At 37.5% G+C, this 24,859-nt stretch overlaps 1 protein-coding gene across 1 annotated transcript in view; it reads right to left on the bottom strand.

Moving 5' to 3' along the window:
• Positions 1 to 9,572: 9,572 nt before the first annotated feature.
• LOC139744645 (b(0,+)-type amino acid transporter 1-like) overlaps positions 9,573 to 24,859 on the bottom strand; it is a 37,778-nt gene continuing 22,491 nt past the window's right edge. The window contains exons 7-12 of the mRNA XM_071655075.1: positions 24,283 to 24,406; positions 23,275 to 23,378; positions 22,455 to 22,551; positions 15,267 to 15,416; positions 14,531 to 14,699; positions 9,573 to 10,695 (exon numbers count right to left, since the gene is read on the bottom strand). Coding sequence (XP_071511176.1) covers positions 10,631 to 10,695; positions 14,531 to 14,699; positions 15,267 to 15,416; positions 22,455 to 22,551; positions 23,275 to 23,378; positions 24,283 to 24,406 — 709 coding nt within the window. The 3' untranslated portion in view covers positions 9,573 to 10,630. The remainder of the gene's footprint in view (positions 10,696 to 14,530; positions 14,700 to 15,266; positions 15,417 to 22,454; positions 22,552 to 23,274; positions 23,379 to 24,282; positions 24,407 to 24,859) is intronic.

The following is a 24,859-nucleotide window of genomic DNA, read 5'->3' as shown; positions in this document are numbered from 1 at the left end:
AAAGAGATCCTAATAAAAGGCGTGGCCTGTCGCCTTTTATTATTATCACTTTTTTTGATATCTCAGCCATTCGAAAACCAATTTTCAAGAAATAAACGTTGAATCCTTCTTAAACTTACATGCTCTTTCATATTTCATAGGAGGTTTCTCATTATCTCACTTACGAATGTTATAAACCTGAATCCTCACCGCAACCAGGACTGTACAGTCCCTTAAAAGGGGATGATCATTACACCCATGTATTTTTTTCTGCCTTTGAGTGGCCTCTTTCCTACGTCACGAATAGTTCACATCCCGACGATGTAAAAGAGGGGTGGAGCCGCTACGGCAGAGGACCGGAGGAAAAATACCTTTTTTTTTTCCCGTCAGTAACAATTACAGATTATATGATTGTATTCCAGTGAGTCAGTATGTGTATTGCGTTTGTTTGTGTATGTGTTTATACATGTGTGTGTGTGTGTGTGTGTATTGCGTTTTTCATTACACCTCTATATTTTGTCACTAAATGAATATTATTTCATTTTCGAACTAACGAAATCATTCGCAGATTAACGAACCTTCAGAATAATGAACCGCATTTCATTTTTGGAGTAACGAATCTTCAATATGATGAACCTTCGGAGTGACAAATTGTAACCCACACAAACACACAACATTTACACATCACAGAGAATGCAATGACGACAACGTGACGAGCTAGGCACAGTTACCATTGGCCTAACTACAGGGGCGGATCCAGGAATTTCGTAAAGAGGGGGCGTGTTTACAAAATTAAAGGGGGGGGGGCGCATGCACCCCTCCCCCATTTTTTCTTTTTATTTCTTTTGTTTCAACAAAAAATAAAGGGGGGCGTGCGCCGGTTGCGGTCCTCCCTGGATCCGCCCCTGTAACTATATCATCAGCAACATGTGACAGAGGCAAGGACACAATCAAATCAATTGGGTAGGTAGATGTGATGATATTTGAGTTAGAAGAGAAACCCTGTTTTATTTCACATTACTGACGAGTCTCTGGACACACTCTGCAATAAGCAGACCACGGTACACTGTCACACTGAACTGACTGTACACTCACGGGAATGATATTCATAGACAGTGACATGTACAAGCACATACTACAGTGGAACCACATTATAAGGACTTTGGGATCACGAAACATACCTTGTTACATCAAGTCACTTCTTATATCAGGGTGGGTAATCAAAAAAATCTTGAAATACATATGCAGAGTTGTGACCAGTAGAAATGACTTGTGGTAACAGGGTTTTGTCATATCTGACCCTCGTTATAACGGGGTTCCACTGTCCCATGAATTGCAGCTGTATCTGAACTTTAACACACATCTGTCATCTAATTTCACACAGGACTTCCAAATGTCTAGCTATCCTACGAAGAATTTTAATCAGTCACACTTCTTCCATCACTACTGCTGTGCATTTGTGAAAGTTCACTACTGGTATTGCATTGTGTCTCGAATGGGCAATACACCTCATACTCGGGACTATCTCATGTTACACACATTATCATCTTGCATAACACAAGGGCTTTAATTAACTGTGATGTTTGCCAGCCCGATGTCAGACACACGATAAGCCATAGATGGGACTATCAGGGTGTGTTCATACATCTTTAGTAACATCATACCTGTAACTCTTATGCTTCTTTTCTCTCCCTATACCACTGCTACATTTACCTTTCATATGTAAGGTGCTAATGCTTCTTTGAAGTAATGGTTTTTAGACATTTGGACATTTTTTAAACATTTTTCCCCCCGATTACAAGCTTTCAATCACAAAACTATTCAGCAGTGGGCACACTTGCAAAGTTGGGTATCTATGTAGCATGAAGTATTACACTGCACACGGTGTAAACACGTCATCACAATTCATTCATGGTGTACTCATGGTGTTATATTCACATGAAGACATACACCTCTTACACCTTACACTGACTGGAAGACACCAAAGACATTCTAAGAAATCTCACGGAAATGCAAAGAACCCTGCAACTTTACATCATCTGCCCAGTCTGGCATTAGGCCTGCACTTGTAGTATTCAAATACTATCATACCGTACATATACCGTATATGCCAGTAAAGTTTAGCAAATACTGGGAGGGCTTCCAATATCAGATCCCTGCCTACAAGCCTGATCTTTTGCATGCTCAGTCTTTGTTGCTATGTGGATGGATATGTACATTTTTTCACATTTAAATTCTCTTTACACCATACCTCGACTACATCTACCATTAGTAACTCTATAATCTTTAAAGCTCCTTGAATCCCAACTGAAAATATTCATAACTTTCAGCGTTAGTATTTCCACTTTATGCTTTCTACAATATTTACAATACCACAAAATTGATATAATATATGGCGTGATCGACAAAGAAAACATTTACCTCAAATTCATCACACAGTAAGAGAAATGAATATACACAAAGAATGAAAAGCTCTTTACTTTAACTAAAACAAGAAAATAAACTGAAACTTAACTGGCTCACAAAAAAGAGAATTCTTTGAGACCCATTGCACATAGTATACATTTTTGAACATGTAATCTGTTCACTTGTAGCTTTCATTATAACAGTCACAAAACATTGAGATCTCTTTGCGAATTATACCTTCAGCTCGCGCAATATACAGATTTCACATTGTATTGTATGCAATTCTTCTGCATATTCCGATCGAGAAGATTTATCAAAACGAATCAAAGCCTACTGGAAGTTTCTCACAATATTTTGCATGGCAGGGGAAATTGAATGTGCAGACTTTAGTCTGAATCGTACACAATGAAATTTACTGTTACCAAGAAATTAACATTTACAATCAGCTTATAACAGGGAAAACATCCATGATTTGAATACATCATGAAGTCACAGAAAGCAGTATTACAGTGTCAAGATGACTAATTTGACACACAAGTGTTTGTCTAGTGTAACAATGCTGGCTCAAACAGAAAATAGTAGATATCAATGTATACATAGATAAAATGGGATTAATGTAAGGATATATAAAACAATAATTCAGAAAGGGCCAGAGTCAGACAAAGGTACACGTGTATGCACATTATTTTGATTGCATTTCTAAAAAAAAGCAAAAGCAGAGCATGACCCATCAGCTCCCATTTCAATTCGTGGTAGATTACAAACCAAATGTTATGCAGCAACTCCAAAACATACTTAGTTTTCAGTGTTTAATGTCTGCTAGTTACTTGTTGTATAAATCAAGAAGTTTCTACTTCATTTACCTAATTCTGCTTCAATCTCAGAGTTCTTGCATCAAATAGCCACAGTTCAAAAATGCCAACAACACTGGTATCTACTTTGGAGGCATACCGGTATAGTGCCACAATACTGCTTTTCTTATTTTACTTTGCAGTACCCTAATAAAACACAGCATGCAGCACTCACAGTAATTAATCAGCGTACTTGCCCGCTGGCTTGAGAAATTTCTTGGTAATTACAAGCAACTGTTCTCTGAGTTATTAAAATGATTATCAGCATCGGTTAATAGTAAATCTGACATCCCCCCCCCCTCCCCCTTGAGCAATTGCTGCACTACAAAAAAAAAAAAAAAAAAATCAGACTCACAGAAACTGCAACATCAAATACAGTGAATGACACATTTGCACAGAATTCATTCTTTGAAGACGAAAAGACATTGCATTTCAGATATGCAATTAGGAAAAAGGAAGACAAATGAATGAAATGCATTTTTTAAAATTAATAATTATTATTATTTTTCTTTAATACATACAGCATGATATCCACAAGACTTCACGTGAACCAAAAACACTGCACATTCTCCCAACAGGGAACATAAGCATGATAACCCTGGTTAACTGGCACTTCAACAATTACAAAGTTGGACCACAAAAGAGTTAACTCCATTTTAGTTCATTTGAGATGTTTGCAATTAAAGCTGCTAAAAACAGAGAAAATACTGGAAATTTTTTCTCTATCTGATAATGGATGTGTACTTCAAAATGTTACAGAGAAAAGCACTGTAGCTCTTTTGCAATCAAACAATTCAATCATGTCACAGTCAAATTAAAATCTTTGTTTTCTTATCCAAGCCTTACATGTCATTGGGAACAAGGACATTTTGCCTCAAACACTACTCCATACTTGATCGTGACCACATCAACCACCTTTCACTGCGAGCAAATTTGCAACAAACCATTCACTCCTCACTCCAATCAATTTAAGACCAGTTCTGAATGACTGAAGCATACAAGTAGGCCCTACTTCAAAAATGTCTCCCTTCTCAGCTGTTCCTGTATAATCATTCTTCATCCTACATGGACTGAAATTTAAGCAATAATAATACACTTGCTCAGCTATTCCTCCCTTAGAAGCCCCACCCCTCCCCCCCCCCTTTGAATTTAATCGATCATAATTATGTGAAAGCAAGCAATTGTCTAGATTTTGTGACTTCCCATGATGTGATAAAACACCACTCTCACTGATGGTCCTTCACATCTGAAACTTGGCTCCTCCTTTCATACTGCATTTTAAAACCTTCAACTTGTACATCAAAAGTTACTTTCAAGTGCAGAGACACACACAATTGTCGTCCGCTTGGCTTGCAATATGCATTTGCCGGGAAGCACTTACGAAACACTAAAGACAGAATAGAGTACTGCCTCATTTTATGAGAGTATGACCCATGGACAGAATCCCTCATTGGACATATGCCACCTTCCTCTGCTGGCACCTAACCAAAGACAAAATAATACTGGCTGACACTGATACATTTATGACCAGGCATGATATTTTCCTTACCTGTGTAATTATCAGCAAATGTTTCTCCAAGAACATGCTGTCGCAACATCAAACTAACAAATAAAAGGAGAGAAGAAAGTAAGCTTAGGTCCTACAGCTCAACAACATACATCTACTCTTTGAAATTTGGGTAAGAAATAAAAAGAAATGGGCTGTTTTGATATCCCGAAAAGAAAATGTTTCACATAAATCAAGGTTTTACATGTATTCCCTGTGTGTAGAGTTTTAGAGCTCAGTGCACAACTAGGTGCAATTATTATTCTTTGGTAGACAAGAGCTCTAGTGCAATACCTACAATAAGATTGAGAACCCCTAATTCTGCATTCATTTCATATTGCCCTTATTACTGCAGTACTTTTTTCCATAATACTTAGACAGAAACATGCAACATCATTTACTTATCTCCACACTACATCATTTCAGCACCTCATCTCATGAGCAAATGGTCCCTCCTGGTTTTCAACAACTTGACATAAAAACTCCCAAACACCCTGCATCATCTCACGTGATCAGGGGCAGATCCAGGAATTCCGTAAAAAGGGGGGGGGGGGGGGGGCCTTTACAAAATTAAAGGGAACACGTGTCCCCCTATTTTTCTTTTTATTTCCTTTGTTTTGACAAAAATTAAAGGGAAGCGTGCACCCGGTGCGCCCCCCCCCCCCCCAATCCGCCACTGGTGATCAATTACCAGCCACAAGATGCTACAGGCCATAACTTAACTATTCAGACACGTCTTACAGTGTATTTTTTTACTTTGCAACACCCCTTAACTCTTGGTGAGTCATGGTGTAAACCCCCTGTGTGCCACGTTATTCTCAGACAGTAAGGTAGTCATGCTTTGGGGAAACATTCTGCTTTTCAAATCTATGTGAGTTCAATAGATTTCTTTACCCTGGTCATGTAATAACCAAAGTTATAGAGAAAATGCCAGGTTTTCCTTTGATGTAAATTGTATGACAGAGCTAAGATCATTTTTCATTTAAATGACCAGTAGCTACATTACTACTGTAGAGTACATGTACATGACATTTGCACACAAAACAGTGTCTGAAACTTAGAATTTACTTGCAAATCCAGTTGGGAACACCACTTGATAGCCAATCATCACATAAAATGCCAGCTACGTGTGACAGAAATGAATCGCAAGACTCACTTTCATTGTACTGTGGCATTTGGCTGTTTATCGATCGGTTTGGGCGGCTTGTGCGTTTGAGCAGAGTATGTGAAGTTGGCATGCCGTCGACTGAGTGGGACGTGCGAACGTGGAACACACAGAGTTAATGCAGCTCAACCCCCTACTGCCACATGAGCAGGCCTGCCGGTGACAAGGCAGTCGTACAAGACCGCTGTGAGGGCAAACTGTCTCATTATAATATGCTTACTTTTACCTTTTACACAACACTGTTGCAGCATGTTCTATAGAATGTCAGGCATGCCCCTGCAGGCTATCTAATAACTCAGAGAATCACACAGACAATGCCTTGACACATTTTTGCTAGGTCGGTGGGTCAGGTATAAATATGTACCACTCTAAAGTACAAATATATCATTCTACAATTTGATTTTAAAACTGCTTTAAATATCAGTCCAAAAAATTAGACATACAAAATGCTTTTAAGTTTCTCTTTTTTCTTTTAGAAAATAGGAGTTTAACTGCAATAGCAATTGAAAAAGGTCAAAAAGTTTCCTCCTTCGAAACATTTGTTCAGGAAATCATTCCATTGCCAAATAGTCCTGCTTTAAAAACAGCACAAAATTCCTGCCACAACCCTTAAACATGAACTTTTACAAACAGGAAACTATAAAAAGTTCAGTTGCCAAAGGGGCTCTATTTACACTTTCCATGAAAGTAATTTCCCTCATGACACTTCCTCTACTGGACAAACTAAAATATAAACAAATGGAAGCAAAAACCAGTTTTAGATAAACAGTACTATTTGAGTATCATTTCCTTCCGAGGACAGTTCGTGAAATATCACAGGAAGCATCCCTAATTCAAATAAATATTCATGGTTTGAAAATACAAACCAGCTAACTTTTTTTTTTTGGTTATACTTTTACCTCTCAATAACCTTAAAAGAACACAAACAGTTTATTTCAGTACGTGCAATTTTGGGAGAAACTCTGTACATGTAAATTATACCGAACAATAAGTTTGTGGCTTCAATTCTTAGGCACTCATTTGAAATCTGAAACTTTACACAAGGCTTAACATTGCCATCCTAAGAGGATTTTGCAATTTATTCCTATTTCTTGTGAAAACATCAACTGTTGGCATTAATATGTAAATGAGAGAGATTTTTCCCCTTTTTTTTTTCAAGGAGAGTCACATCATTCACTACATGATGCTTGCCCTTACTTTTTGTGACTGTTTTTGAGGGAGGTCACTTCTAACTAATGTCACTGGCCTTCAGTTTTTCTTACCAGTTACAACAGATTTTCACGACTTACAAAAAGAAAGAAGATCTCCACGTTGGCTGATCTACAAGTAAAGCCCATGGTGTCAAATGGGGAACAATGTCCTACCTTTACTGGAAAGGATCAAATTTTTTGGTTATTGTAGTTCCTTTTTCAAAGTTTTCCTCGAGGAAACCACAGCAAAAACAGTTTGCACAGCCCTGCCTTTTAATAGAGGAAGTGGATGGTTTACATGGCACGGTTACACACCTCTGTGCTGTTGAATCGACTTATACATTCTTAGACTAACTTATCAAGCTGCGCACAGCATGATGTAAGACTTGTACAACAGCCTGCCACTATCACTGCTCACTCATCATAATCTTGTTGTGTTCAATAATGGCATGTAACTTTCATGTATTCTTAATCCGTTCCATTCTGAATTCTGAAATAATGATAGACTTAATACATAGGCCACCAGGTTCCTGTATGGAATGGGTTAATCCAGCAAGATTGCCAGTGTCTAATAACTTACATAGATAACATCTTTCATCACCAATAGCCCATAATTTTCAGGATTTGAACTAATTATCATAAAATCTGAGTCTTTCCTATGCAGAAGGATCCAGAGCCATTAATGAGATGCTAAAATTCCCTTACTAAAAGTAAAACAACCAACAGGTCCCTCTAAGCAGGGGATCAAATATGAAATCAATGTTTTAAACTCTACTAAACGCAAATACATCTTTTTTTTTCTTTTTTTTTTAAATACTGTCTTGCTAAGTTCTGTTTTGTACCCATTTGGGAGTGATAAGAGTTGCACCTCACAATACTGTTTAAATATACCAAGGCCCTAAGCACAAAATGCCTGCAATGGAGACATACTTACTACATTAAGGACCACTTGTGAAATCACATAACGGTATTCTTTGGCAAAATATGAGATTAGCTCTCACACTACTGAGAGTTGCAATATCGTACACTAACTACTCACACTAAAACCATATTACTGTGGGTTTGTAGTCACAATGTAATTATGATAATCATTCAATCAATGACAAAGACAATGATAAAAACGAGAGTCAGCAATTTCTGAAGTTAAGTGAGTGATCTCACCTGCATGTGCAAAAAGTGACCAAAAAAAAAAAAAGGAACATAACAATATTTCTATTCTCACATTAGTTCAGCAATATACTTCTCATACAAACAAATAAAAGACATACAGAATTCACATGCCTGCACAAATTAATGTGAACCTTCTGTTTCCACTGCAAATACAATTCTCATACTTCTCATCCACATAATAATATACTTCTGCATGTTGGGGGGCTTCTTCTATTTATACGTAGCAAAACAAGAAGGTTGGGAAAAGCATAATTAAAGCAAGACTGCTCCAGAATTTGCTTGCAAAGTAAGACATGAACCCATAGGATCCTAGAAATCACATACATGTCTATAGTTTGGAGCTGTAATTCAATATAATAATAATAATGATAATAATAATAATGGAAATATGATTACTTTGTTTGTGTTTCTTTGGGATAGAGTGTAATTATTACCTTTCAATCCAGTCTTTGGTCATTCATTATAAACTGTTTGTTTTGGTTGCAAAATTTTATACAAGTGGAGAAATAAAACACACTGAAACTAAAAAATGGCTATTAAAATCCATGTTTAATTCTCAAATCGGCAACATATTTTGGTGGATTGAGGCTCTTTTTCTACCCATGAAGCACATTTTTGCAAATGTCTTTCTCTGATTGTGAGCACATTTAATGACTTCAACCAGCTCCATCTTATATGAAGTGAAATACAGGGTTGCCAATTTGATGATCACAAGGTGATAATTTTTTGGCAGCAAAGTTTCTCCAAGAATTAAATGAGTTTAGCCTGTTCCACATTCATATTGCAAAGTTGATTACCCTTAAAACTCAGTTCAAGTATGACATGTGGTATATCATATATACCCTACATCTTGCACATAGTTTCATATCATTATTCTTAACCACTGGTGGTGGCATATTTATACCGGAATACATAAAACAGAATGTAGAATACAAGCTACCTTCCCTAACAAGGTGTATTCCCTAAATATGTCTGACATAAGATTTTTGTTTTATTTTTTTTCAAAGCTTGTACCATTCTGTGTACTTTACAGAACACAAGATCATGAAATAAATGAAAATATGAGGAAAACATGATTATAAGTACAGGCACAATATATTATTTGAGACTGACGAAAAAACCAAGACAACAGGGTGCTGGAAAATATCTAACATCTATTTAAAATCTGTGCTAATCTTCTATACTGTTTTTAATACCTGTTGAATTAGAAGTTCAAGTATAAGAGCAAATGTTTCTTTGAATGTCAGCACAGCTACTTGGTAGCATTATTCAAAGATTTACAGACAAAAACAAGAAACAGAAGAATAGAAAAATAACACTCCTGTCACTAATGTGAACCTTATTTCACTCAAGAGTGACACTTGATTTCAGTTTGTGTTCATCTATTTCCTGCTCCTCCACTAGTCTCCTATCAAGGCTGGTTAATACAAATAAATATCAAATAAACTCTTGGTCAAACTGACTGTGGAGAAGATTTATTGCTCTAAAATATTTCATAGCATGTATATAGATTAAGTATGTTTTACTTTTCAATATATTACAAGTCCCTAAGATGAAAATGATAAATTCAAATTATGTTTTAAGATATTTGGCTCACACAAGTGTCATCCTAGAGCTACATTTCAGAATGCAGAGAGAAAAAGATAACTGTAACAGCATGACGAAACAAGGTTTTAATCATAAGGTGTTCTTAATGACATGCAATATTAAAGCTTAATATCAGTCTTTTAAAAAAAAGGAACAAAAGGCACACCTTATTAAAGGTGATCTAGACACAGACACAACATACTTATCAACCCCATGCTCTCTAATCTGCATACAGAAAGGACTTGCTGCCTATTTCTCACCATTTCTAAAAAGTGAGAGTCAAATATAGATACAAATTCACACTCACTTCCTTGTGGAATTATGCCTCCAGCAGCTTTGATAAAGCTTAACTATATTAGTGAGACAAACAAATTCATGATAACTTTTTAGTATTTGCCGAGTCTTCAACCTCAACCATCCCACTTTTGCACCACCACCCTTGGCTATTAAGCACCTTCAGAATTGATCGCATCTGCACAACTCTTTAAAAAAAAAATACTGGCGCCCTCATTGATGGACGAGAAAATTAGTGAAACGCGGTCAACTGAGAGTGGTGTGAGTGTGCACTAAGCCTTGAGACAAGACTAAGGGGGAAGGTCAGTCTCACATTGAGGTGTCCTTGACATGTCCTTGAGCTGTCTTGGGTGCTTTTGTATAGCAAGTGTTGCAAAGGGTGATGATGATGGTGATGATGGCGATGATGATGATAGTGAGTTGTCTCGGTCAGGCGATTCTTTCACTCCGTCCTCTTCACCGTTGGCACGACGATGAACAACTTCTGGAGCCAAAGGGTCACGGGATCTGAGCAAACAATGAGAAGGATGCCAAGGTAACCAATTAAAGGTTCTTCATAGCAACCAAATCATCTTTCCCCCAGTTTCCCCCCTTTGATCCTCTCTCATCACAAACACTGCTAATATAAAGTCTTCATTATTTTGGTTGCCAAAGCACACACTCGCTCTGGCAAACATGCTGTGTAAATATTTATCTTTGATCTAACACAAGCATCCACATTTAATGTGTTTACCGAATCATTGCTTCATCAAAATGTTGGTTTCCCCTTGGCAATTCTGTGTTGCATTAAATAAGCAATTAAATTCAAAGTAATCAGAAACAAGAAAAAAACCCCAAAATGTTAGCAGTTTTGATGGGAGCCTAGAAATAGATACACAATGGCTGTACCCCCATAGTTTGATCATTTAATAATTCAGTCCTTAAACATGCATTCTGTCATCCATTCAAAAAGAAAATCAACAGCAAATTGATATGACCAATGACAACCTTCCATGTGACACAATCTATAGGCTGTTTTATGTGTGTTCTCTATGACAACATTCTGTAACTTATCTTTTACTATCCATTGTGATTCAATTCATGACTTGTATTTAATTTCTGTAAAATACCTATGTTTCTGTTGAAAATGGGGAAAAAAATTAATTAACTAATTAATTAATGAAAATGAATGTGCAATTCAGCCTTTTACAGCCTTAGCACACTGTGGTTAATGCAAACAGAATAATCACTCCAGTTCCTGGGAAAGATCACTCACTAACAGAAGTGCAGTGGTTTGGTGCAAACTAACTACTATCAAGCCACATCCTGTTCCGGTGGTCAGACAGCAAAGAGAAATGGAGAAAACACGCATAAACACACCCCAAACTGAGACCAGTGCCTTGACAAAACTGCACTGAACTTCTTCTTCCCTAAATACCCTCCCCTCCCCTCACATCCTCACAACTCTTGTATTCATCAGCACAAAGTGTATCCACTTCCCTTTGATACAGATATGCACAAATTAACAGTAATGTCATCTTTGTTAGGGGTAGGTCATAGAAACATAATTGAGGAATTATTGGAGAGTTAAGCATTTGGATTAAAAAAAAAAAGACATTAAGAGATTTGTGAGGTGATAACATCATTGCCTTGGCAAATTTGCATGTGCGATTTTAATTGACAAAACAAATTTCAAATTTCCTTCATGTTTTATATTTGGCCCAAAATTGTTAACAAACTTGAACTGTAACATTTGTTTCATTTCTTCTCCTCTTTAAAATGGCACAATGTACCTGGTCTATAATGTTTGCCAACCACTGCTAATCACCTGGGGGAGGACCACAAGGTGTGGGCATCCTTTGCCCATTTACCAATGTGGGAGGACCTCTTCACCAGGGTAGCACCCTTCTCTTTGCTAAGAAGTGAAGTTGGATCTTCTACGTGTGCAAGTCGTGACTCTTTCACACACGGGACTTCCTTTTCATGTCCCATCCAAGGGACATTTTTTGTGCCTCTTACTAGAAGGGATGGTATGATTGTGCACAACAATGCTCAAGTAGACTCGGTGGAACTTGAAGCCAAATCTAATTGATTGCAAGACAGATGCGCTACTGACTGAGCCACTTCACCATTCATTTGTTTCCCTTATCCGTAAATCTGAACACTTGCAGACTTTCCACATAAGCATTCATTCGACGAATGAATACAATGTACATCTCATTCTTGCTTTAATACATTATACAATCCTCTTAACCAAAAGAGACCCATTTGTGGTTTCGCTAATCCAACACAAAAACTACATCAAACTACAGATGTTATCACACATGAAACTAATTCTCCAGAAGTGGCGTGCTCTGGGGTTTTCCCTGGTCAGGTTTGAACCACACTCAAAAGTTTGCTTCCCTGTTGGATGATATATACTAAGAATGGCAGCTGTCCAGCAAAACTAAACCACAAACAAGGGCATTAAATGCACTTTGCTTGGCTTGCAATGAACAACTACGAACAAAGTTGGCCTTGTACCGAAGAAAACGATCGAGATTTAAAGCCCTCTGCGTACTCTCAATCAATTCCTCTGAACCCACTCAAATGTCATCATCTTATACTTGTGTAAGGTGTAAGCTTGACCATACGGGTACATATTACCCTATACACAAAAATTCACACATCACTTCATGCCTATTGGATGGGCCATCTTAAGAATCATTTGAACATAAAATAAAACACATCTCTTGGCAAACTGCTTGCACTATTCTTACAGACTTTACAAAAAGTGATAACAACAATGTAGAATAGCAATTGTATCTTTCCACTGACTGATGATGAAGTTATCATGTCATTAACAAAACAATATCTGCAATGTACTTCTACATTGTTTGTTGTTTTGGTCCCCTTCCCCCCCCCCCCAAAAAAAAAAAAAAGGTGCAGTCAGCTAACACTCATTTGCAAAGTGAACTTGGAGCTTCTTTGATAGAAGTGAAATTGACAAGGACAGCACAGAACTTTGACATCGTTTGTCATAACAAAGTTTTTTTTTTTCTCGATACATACAATAGACTTGAAAGGTCAGCTGCATTGATAATCATCCATTAAACCCCTGGATGTGCCATGCCAAACGACATCATAGACACCAAAAGTGAGTTCTGGTGGTTCCAAGTGGAAAACGCTTGCTGGGCCTGGCATCTTGTCAAGCCACAGACAGAGTAGGTTTTACTGGTTTGTCTTTGAGAGGTTTGATTGCAACTTTGTTCCGCTGGCTGTGACAATCTTGGCAAAACATTAACCGGATTTCTGATAGGGGCTGCTATTATCGTCACCATCATTATTACCACTTATGTGGTGTCCATTAGAAATAACAAGTACTGTTTCCCTTCCATGAGAAGATGCCAAAAATGCCCCAGTTATCTCAAAGTAATGCCCCTGGAACAATTGTGTGGAGATTGAGTGATAAGAATATGACATTAACAAGCTAAAATCCAATGATGCTAAAAACAAGGATGTTAATGAGTCTTACAGAAAAAAAAAAGCGGGACATCTTTTCGAAATATCAGAGAGTCTTGACAGAAAGTGTGCATGATATCGGCATGGAAATTATATCTAAGATTAGTATCATCATGAATTGAATGTATTTTATGTAACATTGGTTTAACAAGGTTTTTCATTCTTAGAAGAGATCTGGGAGAAACCTGTGGTGTTTTAGGTATGACAGGTAAAAAGGTTTAATTCTATTATCTCACCACCCCCATAACAAAACAATATTCACTAATCAGATATCATATTATAAAACACTTAACATCTTAAAATATAATAAAACAATGCCTTCGGCAACACTTCGTGGCGGAGGCATAAATATGACAGATACAGAAAAACCTTTTATTGGCAGGAAAATGTTATCTCAAAAAAAAAAAGGAAAAAAGCTTAAACCACGCTTTACATTTTCTTACCTAATAAAATATGATTGGCATTGAAAGTGTCATAACCTTTTCAACATCACTTTTCCTAGCTCACCACTAATTTTCATCTTCCACTTTCATTCACACTGACATTTCATTTATTCACATTAATGACATTCTTCCATCAAGTTGTTTTTATCACAACTGATGGACAAAGTGCCCTACATTGACGTAAATAAGCACTGAATTGATCAATGTTTTATTAGTAGCCATGACCAAAGAAATCATGGGTTTAAAAAAGTCATGGTTCGAGTGTGTATGCCCATGATTTCTGTTGTTATGGCTACCACTAAAAAAAGTGATCAATTCAGTGCTTACGTACTATGCCAATGTAGGGTAATTTGTCAATCAGTTGCGCCATTTCATTTGCCCTCTGCTCGACAGAGGGCGGTGTGAGGGTGAGAACTTACTCATGAATTTCGGCGAGTATCTGTACTTGATGAACGGGAAGTAGAAAACGAGCCCCGCCAGGATGAAGAGGAAGGCGTAGAGGAACTCGATTAACGGCTCGTTGATGATCGGCGCCACCACGAGGTAGACCGACGCAAACACAAATATGATCGGGCATATAATGGGTACCTGCATTGAATGACATAAAGGGTAAGGAAGTGCTGATAAGTCCTCATTTCTCTTTGACCACTGGAGCAAATCGAATGGGGTTTTCTGTAAGATGTGGGCAATGAGTTATGGTTTCATACCCTGAATTTGTATTAAGATTGATTCACTATTTTCAAAGATATCATTGCAGAGCTCCCGTTGTATTTCTTCTCTTTTTTTTTTTTGGGGGGGGGGGGGGGGGGACATACGGTAATGTTAGCTTCTGTGACTTTCTCTTTTTTTTTTTAAATCTTTGCTTATATAACTACTCATAATGATGAGTGTTTAGATTTCTATGAAAAGTTTCCCATTTAAATTTAAGGACTTATTTTACAGAGATAGCTCTCCCTGATCACTAAAAAGAAATAATTTAGCTTAGAGAAGTTTAACTTTGCATATCAGTCAAACTATCAACACACAGTCAGTCAACAACTACTACCAAACAGGGATGAAGCTACAGGTATATTATTGATGTTGTTGAATGTTGATGCTGCAGGTTAGCAAGGAGATGTCACAAAATAGGTCCCACAGACTCCTGACTTTTCATACCTTGAAAGGTCGCTTTAAGTCGGGATACTTATATCTCCAGTACAACAGACCAGCGACGGTGGAGCAGTAGAAGAACCACGTGGCAAAGCTGAAGTAGTTAATCAGCGTATCGAAATCGCCTGGAATCAACATCAAAACTGCTATCGTGCTCTGTGATGGGTCAGTTCAAGAAATACAAACACAGAATTCATACAAAACGAGTAGGTTTGACTATTGCTTTACTTTATAGCTTTATTTATATTCCTTTCTGTTGTAATAAAGCCTTTCTTGGTAAATTAGAGTGTTACACATGCTATCAAGTATTGTATACACCATATATTTCATAGTGAGTATATTTTTTTTGGTGAATTGGGACTTCCAACTATTTCGCGAGTGGTTAAATTTACAATCTTGGAGTACAGTACTGAATGCATGTTGGGTTTAGAGTCAATATTTTTGTGTCTTTAAGCTCATGAAGAGCACCTAAATCCGTGAAATATATGGTGTGTATTGTATGCAAGTTGTAATAGAAGCCACAATGAAAACAAAGTTAACCCTTTGCATGCTTAGAGTCCTGATTGGCACTGAAGCCCCAGAAAGGGTTGAAGAGGCTATCAACCTTTGTGGATCAAAAAAATATATAATTCACAGTAAAAACAAATAAACAAAACATATCTAACAGTCAAAAATGCATTTTTGGTTCAAAATGGGAAAATTACACAAAGCAAGCATGATACATCAAATTTAAGACAAAAAACATATTCATCTCAAAGATATATTTTCTCATATCTTATACTGAAAATAAAACAGACTATCTAAAAACAAACTACAACAGAATACAACAGACTAAAACTGACTACAACAGACTACTCGTACTTAACTGTTCATTGAGACTACTTGAGAATTAAAATGACAGCTCCCTAAACTGCAATGCAATTATTGCAGTCATTTTGTTGCCTTGCTTAATCAAACATTTACCCACAAATTGATTACTAATATCATGGGACTAATATGAATAAATCAAAGATTATCAACAATGCACTTCTAAGATAGTGATGTTTCTTTCTGTTACACACATCAGTCAGTAATTACAGGAGACCTACAGGTGATTTTGAGTCTTATGCATCTGTACATCTATAAATTGGGTAATACTAGGTACAGACTGTAAGAATCTATGATTGGATGAGGAATAAGAATGTTTTCAAAATTCATAGGAACACACATTGAATGAGGATGATGACATAGCAGCTTCACACAAGATTGAATGATGGGTGCTCAAGGAAGCAGAACAAAAGAAAAAAGCATGCACAAGTTCCAGACAGGTGAACTTGTTCAAGCAAGTTGAATTGTAACAAAATGACACTGCTATGAATTACAGGAGTATGTGTGCATCCTATGTCATCATCCTTGTTCAATGCATGTTTTCAGTTTTTAGTTATTAATGGTTTATAAGCCTAAGGACCATAATAAATTTCACAAATCTACACATGGCACTAACTACTATCAATTTATGTAGTAATGTAAATGTAGTACTGTACATGATGTGAAATTATATAAATTGATATCACAGAAGATGTTCATCCTTGTGGTATTAAAGTGGTAGAGGAAATTTATATTCATTATATAAATTGTCTGGAATGCCCCTTTAACAACACTTTATGCTATAGATACACTCTAGGTAGATATATTGTATATCCAACCAAATCAAGGTTGACTGTTCGTTCGCATCAAAGGCATAATTTACCATTTGCAGATGAAACAAAAACCCAGAATCAGTGCTTTAAAATCATTCTTACATGTGAGTTAGGGATAGAAACAACCAATGTAAAAATCTGAACCAGTATAATTTATGTTAATTATTGGTAAATATACAAAATGTGAACAATAGTTAAAATCAATATGTTTCCAGACTAAACCGTCTACAGTTATGGTTTAATGAGAAAAATAGTGATATCTCCTTATATTTTAGGCTTTATTGCAGAAAAAAAAAATATATATATATATTATAGGATGTTTTGTGATACAAGTGACCTACATTTTTTAAATGCATCAAAAGTGATATCTTGAACATATTTGAATCTCCGCTCCCAAAAGTAAACAGGACCTTTAAGAACATTCAGCGTACACTAGTCATTGCAGGAGATACCATCCATGAGATAGCTACACCACTATAGGTAGATATCATATTGTATATCTAACCAAATCAAGGTTGACTGTTCGCTTGCATTAACAAAATGTATTCAAGGTAATGAATCACCCTCCCACCACAAAGTGTCTCTTTTCAACACATAATTCCACTTTGCATCATATGCTGGTACATTGTATCTCTATCTTGTAACTGAAGACCAATACATTGCAGTAACCACACACTGACACGTTTCCTCACTTCTTCATCTTTCATGGTTTGATTATTCATGTATGTATACCAGCATAATATGGCCGAATGAATGAAAAGCCGCCTGACTGCACCTCCCCCACAAAACTAAAAATGAAGGAGGCTGATTTTATAGGCCTTTGAAACAGATACTCGACACCATTTTCTGAGAAGACGATAGTTTCTATGTTCCCATTTATTACTCCATGATAGCGAGCACAAGTGTCAAGACAACCACAAGACATCCTATCTACAAACTAATCCAGTTTTGAATTGCTACATTAGTTTGGCCCTTGGACATATATCTATACAACATGTTATTAAAGTGCCATGTTGGAGCAGACTGTTAGCACTTTCACTTCTGATTCTCCCACTCGTGATCCTCTGCTACACAGTCAGTCCGCAGCGCGTGCGATAATGAGGCACGAACGACAATTTTATTCAGAATCACGTTTGCGCAGTTTGTGCCCTTGAGACTGACGAGATTTCGCGATACTTTGCGAGAGTTTTTGCAGAGGTCGCAATAACAGCTTTCATAGCTTTCGCAGTGCATTGTTTGACCCAGGATGGTTGGGTTGGTTATAGAGCTAATTATGCTCATTAATTTGATACCTAATTTCCCTATTTTTTATCTCAATATAGTAGTCCATTTTAGCATCAACGTAAACGATTATTTTGCCAGTGTTCAAGAAGCTTTTAGATCATAGTTTGATGTTTTGCTAGTTCCTGACTGGTATTGAAAATAGATCTCCGTAATTTCTTCGATTTCACAATCGTGAAACTTGAGCGAATATGATCAATCAAATTACGAAGAGGGGCACCATTTTTAAGGTTGTGAATTTTCCTGTTGAAAACAAGGCAAATTATGTTTTCTTATCAGAAGTGGGGTAGTGAATGAACACGCGTGGAGTGTGTTGTTGATACCCAGACAATGGTCGTGGACTATGACCAGGATTGGAATGCTTCATGAGGAATTCCACTATCGCAGCTAGTCTTTGTTCATTCTGAAATGTGGTGTGTGCAAGCACATGGAAACATGTGCTTACTTCTTTCATGTGCATGTATTTCACCCTGTGTCAAGAATTCAGACTAGCAGTGCTCAGGGCAATCCACATGAATAATTGATAAAGCATTCATGTGCCTTGCAGCAGAGCTCGGGACAGGTGGTAGCCAGGTCCATTGTTCAGGGTCATTGTAAGTGCACACTCACATACACATCATTGGTTTCTGTGTAAAGTTCAAGTTTTGTATAGAGAGTGAAAATTCAATCACAATCTGGAACCTAACATTAAAAAAAAAATCATGGATTTCATGAAACTAATATAGGCTTTCATTTTCACAATACCTCCAACTCAATTGTACACTATTCAGCTATTACTCATATCAATGACACTTCTATCTGATACATAGTTTTTGAACTCACAGCATTGAGTCAGCAGCCAATGGATACTGCTCAATGCGACACGCCGCGTCCTGCGACAGATTTCGACCAATCACAGACCCAGAATTCCGGTGCGAACGCGAGGATAATCTTTTTAAACTCGACGCTAGACATGTCTCTGAATTTTGCTAGTTCCTGACCGGTATTGAAATGAAGATGAGAAAACTTGCCCTTATTGTGATACTATATACTTTAGCGGACATAGTCTTCACCATATTTTAGAGGGGCATGAAAGATTTCAGGTTAGTTTTTTGGCGTCAAACGTGAAAGAATATTTTTGAATACAATACCGAATTCGAGAGAGATTTTGATATTCTATATTCTTCTTTTCCGTTTTATTTTGATCATGAGCATATTTGCTAATGTTTTCTCTTTCAGTCGATATTAAAAGTGTCGAAAACTGACGAGAAATACTCGTTCTACACGGATTTATTCATGACCATGTATCTGCTCATTACGTATGCAAGCACCGCTCAGCCGTGCATACGACTTGAATAAATACGTGCGTTTTCGCTCACGCTGCGGACTGACTGTACAGAGAGAATATTATACTAATGATGCACAGGATAGAGTGTGTTAGTGAAGGTGCGGCGCGCTCGAGAGTATTGACAATGGTGCGACATGCACGAGGCGCATCACACTAACGCCACGAAATAATCCTGTGCATCATTTGTTTTATAAAATGGGTCGAAAACTAACAGCATTATTCACGTACCTTTGTGGGTCAATACCAGTCAGCTACATGTAGCACTCGCTCAAAAGTCAAGATGTCCGAAGATGTTCGTCCCAAACATTTACGCACGTCGCACTCGGAAATCCCGCACATAAGTACTGTACGTACGTACGTATAAGAGTATACGTACGCCACGTACTGTTATGCACAAGAAAGGCCGCCGGCTGTTGTGGCAGCCCGCGGCCCGAACTAGAAGTTGTTTACAGGATTGACAGCGCGTATAGTAGCGCGTGACGCACTTGTAACAACTGATTGAGTGCGCACTGCTAGTGTAACACATTGTGACGTACGTCAGGCCAGGGAGGTGGAAGAGAGACTCTTCTTAGTGCATACCTGAAGAAAATAATGCACACACACGTGACTCATTTCAGCGCTTCCAATTGGCTACATTCTTGAACCCATTTTATAAATAGAATTACAGCTTTAAACATTAGATGCGCATCTAATATATCATTGAAGATCTTCCACGAAGAGGGGGCTATACTCAAGGAGTTTCGCTTTTGGCCAACTTGTGGTTTGTCATGCACCTGACAGGCTCACACACACCAAAGAAAATCCACCACACAAAGTGCGAAGACAGGAACAGGAGCGGAGTCTTAACTTCCTTCACAGTAATCACAACTTCCAGAAAACGAAAACCAAGCAATTCTTTTCGAGATATTTTGCATTGGTGGTGGATCCTGTGAAAATCTGTTTGCACCACCTTTCTTCACAAAAATATACATTATGTACATCAAAATACCATTTTTTTTTCTCCATTTGTTTTTCCAAGAACATGAACATTTCATGATCATTCTCAGAGAAAGACAGAGTTCTAATACGCTCTGACATATTTCTTCAAGGTAATTACTGAACTTTTACACATTATCAAAAACACAAACAAATCTTATATTGAACTACGTCAGTCCACTTTGTATAATGACTCGATATCACACAAAATTTGCTGGCAACAGTCCCACGACAGCATTACGACATATCCACACTTTGACTGTAAGTAGTTATGTACCGTACAGCACATGCCTGTCCTCTACTGAATTTGCAGGACACGACCACAAGAGGGTGCTAAAGCACTCATTTTACTTCAAGATAGGAGAGAGAGGGAAAAAAAAATCTACAGAAGTAAATCATTCTAGCTAGAGATATCAAAACTCTCTAGTATCTCGTTCATGCCTTTTTCTGCACATGATACCCACACACACATGAGCCTAGCGCTGTATTTTTGCTTGCCTTTATGAAGTAGCCTGGCCTATTTTGCTTCTCTTTGTTTGTTTTCTTGCTTTTTGTTTTAGACAGAGATTTTTGCGAGTCCTCTATAAAGCGTCAATCATAATCTGACTCTCAAATGGGGGTGGCAAACCACTTCCCCTAACTATGATGGTGAGGGCGCCACGCACTTTTCTGGACCCGTTGAGGACGAGTCCCGAGTTATTCTGCTAAGTGTCTATGGGAAATGGGTATTGTAGCAAACTCAGCTAGTCCCCAACAGGCTAAAATCATTTCCTTGGGAGTGCTGTTGCTTTCAGGTGAAATGAGTTTTATTTCTGATGTAAGTGTCTGCTTATTAATCACAAATTTCTATGTATGCCAATGTTTGTTTGCTTTTTTTTTCATCATACATTGTAGCTATTACTGACTAATTGGTGCTTATCGAATTATATTGATGTAGGGCAATTTGTTAATCAGTTGCAATGAAGACAACTTGACTCAAGAATCCATTAATTTGTGCAAATATCATGTTTAGCATGTATTCAGATGACTCTTTATGTCAGGCTGCAATGTATTAAGCAAGAAAACAAAACAAAACAAAACAAAACAAAACATATCCAAACTGTCAGGCACTCCACTACCTGTATATCTACTGGTGTATAAAGGCCCCTGAGCTATAAAGCCCTGCAGGACTTGATACCCAATTATGACAAAAACTTTGTTAGAATGAAGTAGAAATTCAGGTTCCAAAATCATCATCCCCCCATATATCTTCATATCTTCTTGTGTACCTGGTGGCTCTTGATGCTGATTTTGTAATTCTTCTTTTTTCTTTCTTTTCAGAAATAAAAGAGGAATGATGGCGGAATTGCGTCAAAAGCCGCCAAAACCTATTATCAAACAGTTTGTATTTGTAAATAGGAGTTTCTGCAATTTACAAGCATTGCTTCTCAGCAGGTCTCCTATTTATTCCACCTGATCTACATATATAAATATGTTAAGTCTCTTATCAGCTATCTGTCATGATTGTCAAATCATTGATTTTTGTCTTTTCGCCCAATATTACAATTTTGTAATTTGTTATTCTTGGTGGAATTGAACAAATAAATTGAAATATAAATTGAAAATTGAAATTAGTTCACTGTTCAGCTGTAACAAAATTTCTATAAAATGAAAGAAAACTGCCAGTCCAGAGGACCTCGTTAGAACAGCAGTCACCTGCAGTCTGACACTAGAGCTTCAAAGACGATGGCCAATCCACAGAGGACTATCAGCAGATGTGAGATAAAGGAACAAAAATAGATTAATCCATTGAGGACGGTTTGATTTTGCAACAACACACATTTCCCATGTGTGTCGTAACAAAATCAGGTCGTCGTTAAATTCAAATGGATCACAGCAGCCCACCTTGGGCTCATGGATCCTGTGTGCTGGAGGTTAAAACAGGTGGCTTACCGTTGTGATGAGAGAGATGCTAGGAGTCAACTTCTTGGCATGGATGAAGGAAAGGATCTGGGGTAAATGTCCATCCTTGGCGGCAGCATAAGGTAATCTGTGAATGACATTTAGAATAACAACAACAATTGGTTTTATACACTGACTTTCTACTGTGTTCAGGTGCCCAAAGTTTTCCTAAGTATAATCATCTCTGTTGCTGGAATTGCAAAGGGGCAGGTGCATTATAGGCATCTGAGGGCAATAATAGTTCCCTATGAGCAACATTCATACCAATATTTTTCACTTTGTTGGTATATTTTGTTGAACAGGTCAAAATGTCACAAGTAAAAACATTTCTTCCAATGGCAGATATCATCTTCCTTGTGGTTGTACTGTTTGGTTTTGGTGATATCAATTTCTTCTGCCACTAGATGGCAGTATTGCTTTAATGACATGGCACTGGAAGAAATATTCATCTCTTTCCCAGTGAGGGCAGCAGGCAATGCTTTAAACGTGTGATTTGAATAGTTCAGATGCAGACCCGTCTGTTGAGCTAGACAAAAACATTGTAAATGATAGTATTCTTTTTTTTTTTAATGTCCTGCCAGGTAGGGAGGCTAAGTTGCTTTGTCTGGACTTTAATACACATTTTTTTATTCTGTAAGAGGTGTTCATCCAGAAAGTCTTCATAACAACATAAAAAATATTGGCCAATACTAGCATCACTTTATACAAGTAAATGATGGATAGTAATGACTACTCTCAGAGTGGATCTGCCAATGACACTTATCAAGCTTCACTGGTGTCACAAAGGTCAAAGTTTAAATTGCATCCTTACCTCCCTGAGGCAAACAAGTTCCCGTTTGCGGAGCCGAAGGTGGAGAAACACACGAAGATGGGAATGATGAAGGCCATGGGACCAAGGGTGCGCTCTGCAAACGTCTGTCAGGAAAGGTGTGAGGTAGAGATTGAGATAATGATGGACGAAAGCAATGAACATACACACGACACAGGTTACTTGGAATAAATTTTTACCTTGCTACATTTATATGTGACCCTTTAACCAAATTATCCTGATAAGGTTACAGACTTTAAAACAAAACAACCATAACTGCAAAATAGTGATCTTGGCTGAAAAATGAGCAATCTAGTTTTTTCAGTACTAGTACATTAAAAAGTTTGATGGTTCAATATCTCCTGTCTGAATTTTCAAAGTCAGCCACTGTCAGCCACTGAAATGATTTTGTTTTGCCATGGGTGTGTAGAAAGTTCAATTCAAAATGATAGAAATTCACAGAGCAAACACACTATAATCATAACTTTATGAATGACAAGCTATGAATATAAAAAGAAAACACTAAAGTGAGTTTACATCACATGGGTATGCTAGTAATGCATGTGTGGATCCCTCCCTGAGCAAAACCTTTTTGTTATTTTTTCTCTACTGTTACATAAAAACTCTCAAGACAAAACTTTTATGAAAATATAAACTTCATCTTGAACAAAATCAGGCCAATGGAATAACAACTTTAATATGTGGATGTAGTGGTAGGCCTACGTGTACATGAGAGTCATGCAGTGGGACTGTGTATGTGGCCCAATAAGTATAACGGTGACATGATATTTCCTCCTGTGATAATTGCTCCAGTCTGATTTTCTCAAAGGACTTACAATTGTAGGGTTACGGTTGTGATAGGGCTTTGGATTTAGTTTGATGTGAGGATTAGGATTAGGGTTAGGATTATGTTTGTGGGTAGAATTTATGTTTGGTTTAGCATGCAGATATTTAAAGGGAGCAATTGTTCGCAGGAGCAAATGTCATGGAACCAAGTATAACACTACGTACCACTGCCACTGCATTGGAGTCCAGGAGTTCCTGAGGTGACATGACGGTGAAGTAGGCGACGTTGACTAGCAAGTAGAAGAGCGCCACCAGTGGGATACCGATGCCAATGGCCAAGGGAAGGTTTCTATTGACGAAGAGGGAAGTACACCATGTTTTTGGCTCACATTGGTTTATGCCAGGACTGCAATCTTTTCATATTAGACAGCAGCGGGATAAAGCAGTGTAGGCCCTATGTTTTAAGCATACTGTATGCGCATGTTCTCTACAAAAACACAATTCTGGATTAGACAATATTTGCATAGATTCAGCATTGCTGAAGTCAAAATACAATGAAAATTTCATTGTACGCTTACATGATAGTCTCTCACCTTTTCCAAATAGATGAGGAATACTATTCCGTACTTTGTGAGCATTGTCAGTCTTGTTTCTTTTTTTTTTCTTTTTTTTTAAAGCAAAGTCATGTATGGAGACATATTGTGGTTTTTCCAGGTATTTCACCCTTCCTTTTTGTTGCTAGTTTTTCACACTTTTGTCTTCACTCATCACTGGCCCAGCACTCCTCCCCTACAATGAGAAG

Source organism: Diadema antillarum, unplaced genomic scaffold (assembly GCF_040938485.1).
Source record: "Diadema antillarum isolate AM-2024a unplaced genomic scaffold, OU_Dant_1.0 seq00001199_RagTag, whole genome shotgun sequence".
Taxonomy (NCBI): domain Eukaryota; kingdom Metazoa; phylum Echinodermata; class Echinoidea; order Diadematoida; family Diadematidae; genus Diadema; species Diadema antillarum.
Note: the sequence above shows the minus strand (reverse complement) of the source record. Positions and strands in the feature narration are given on the sequence as shown.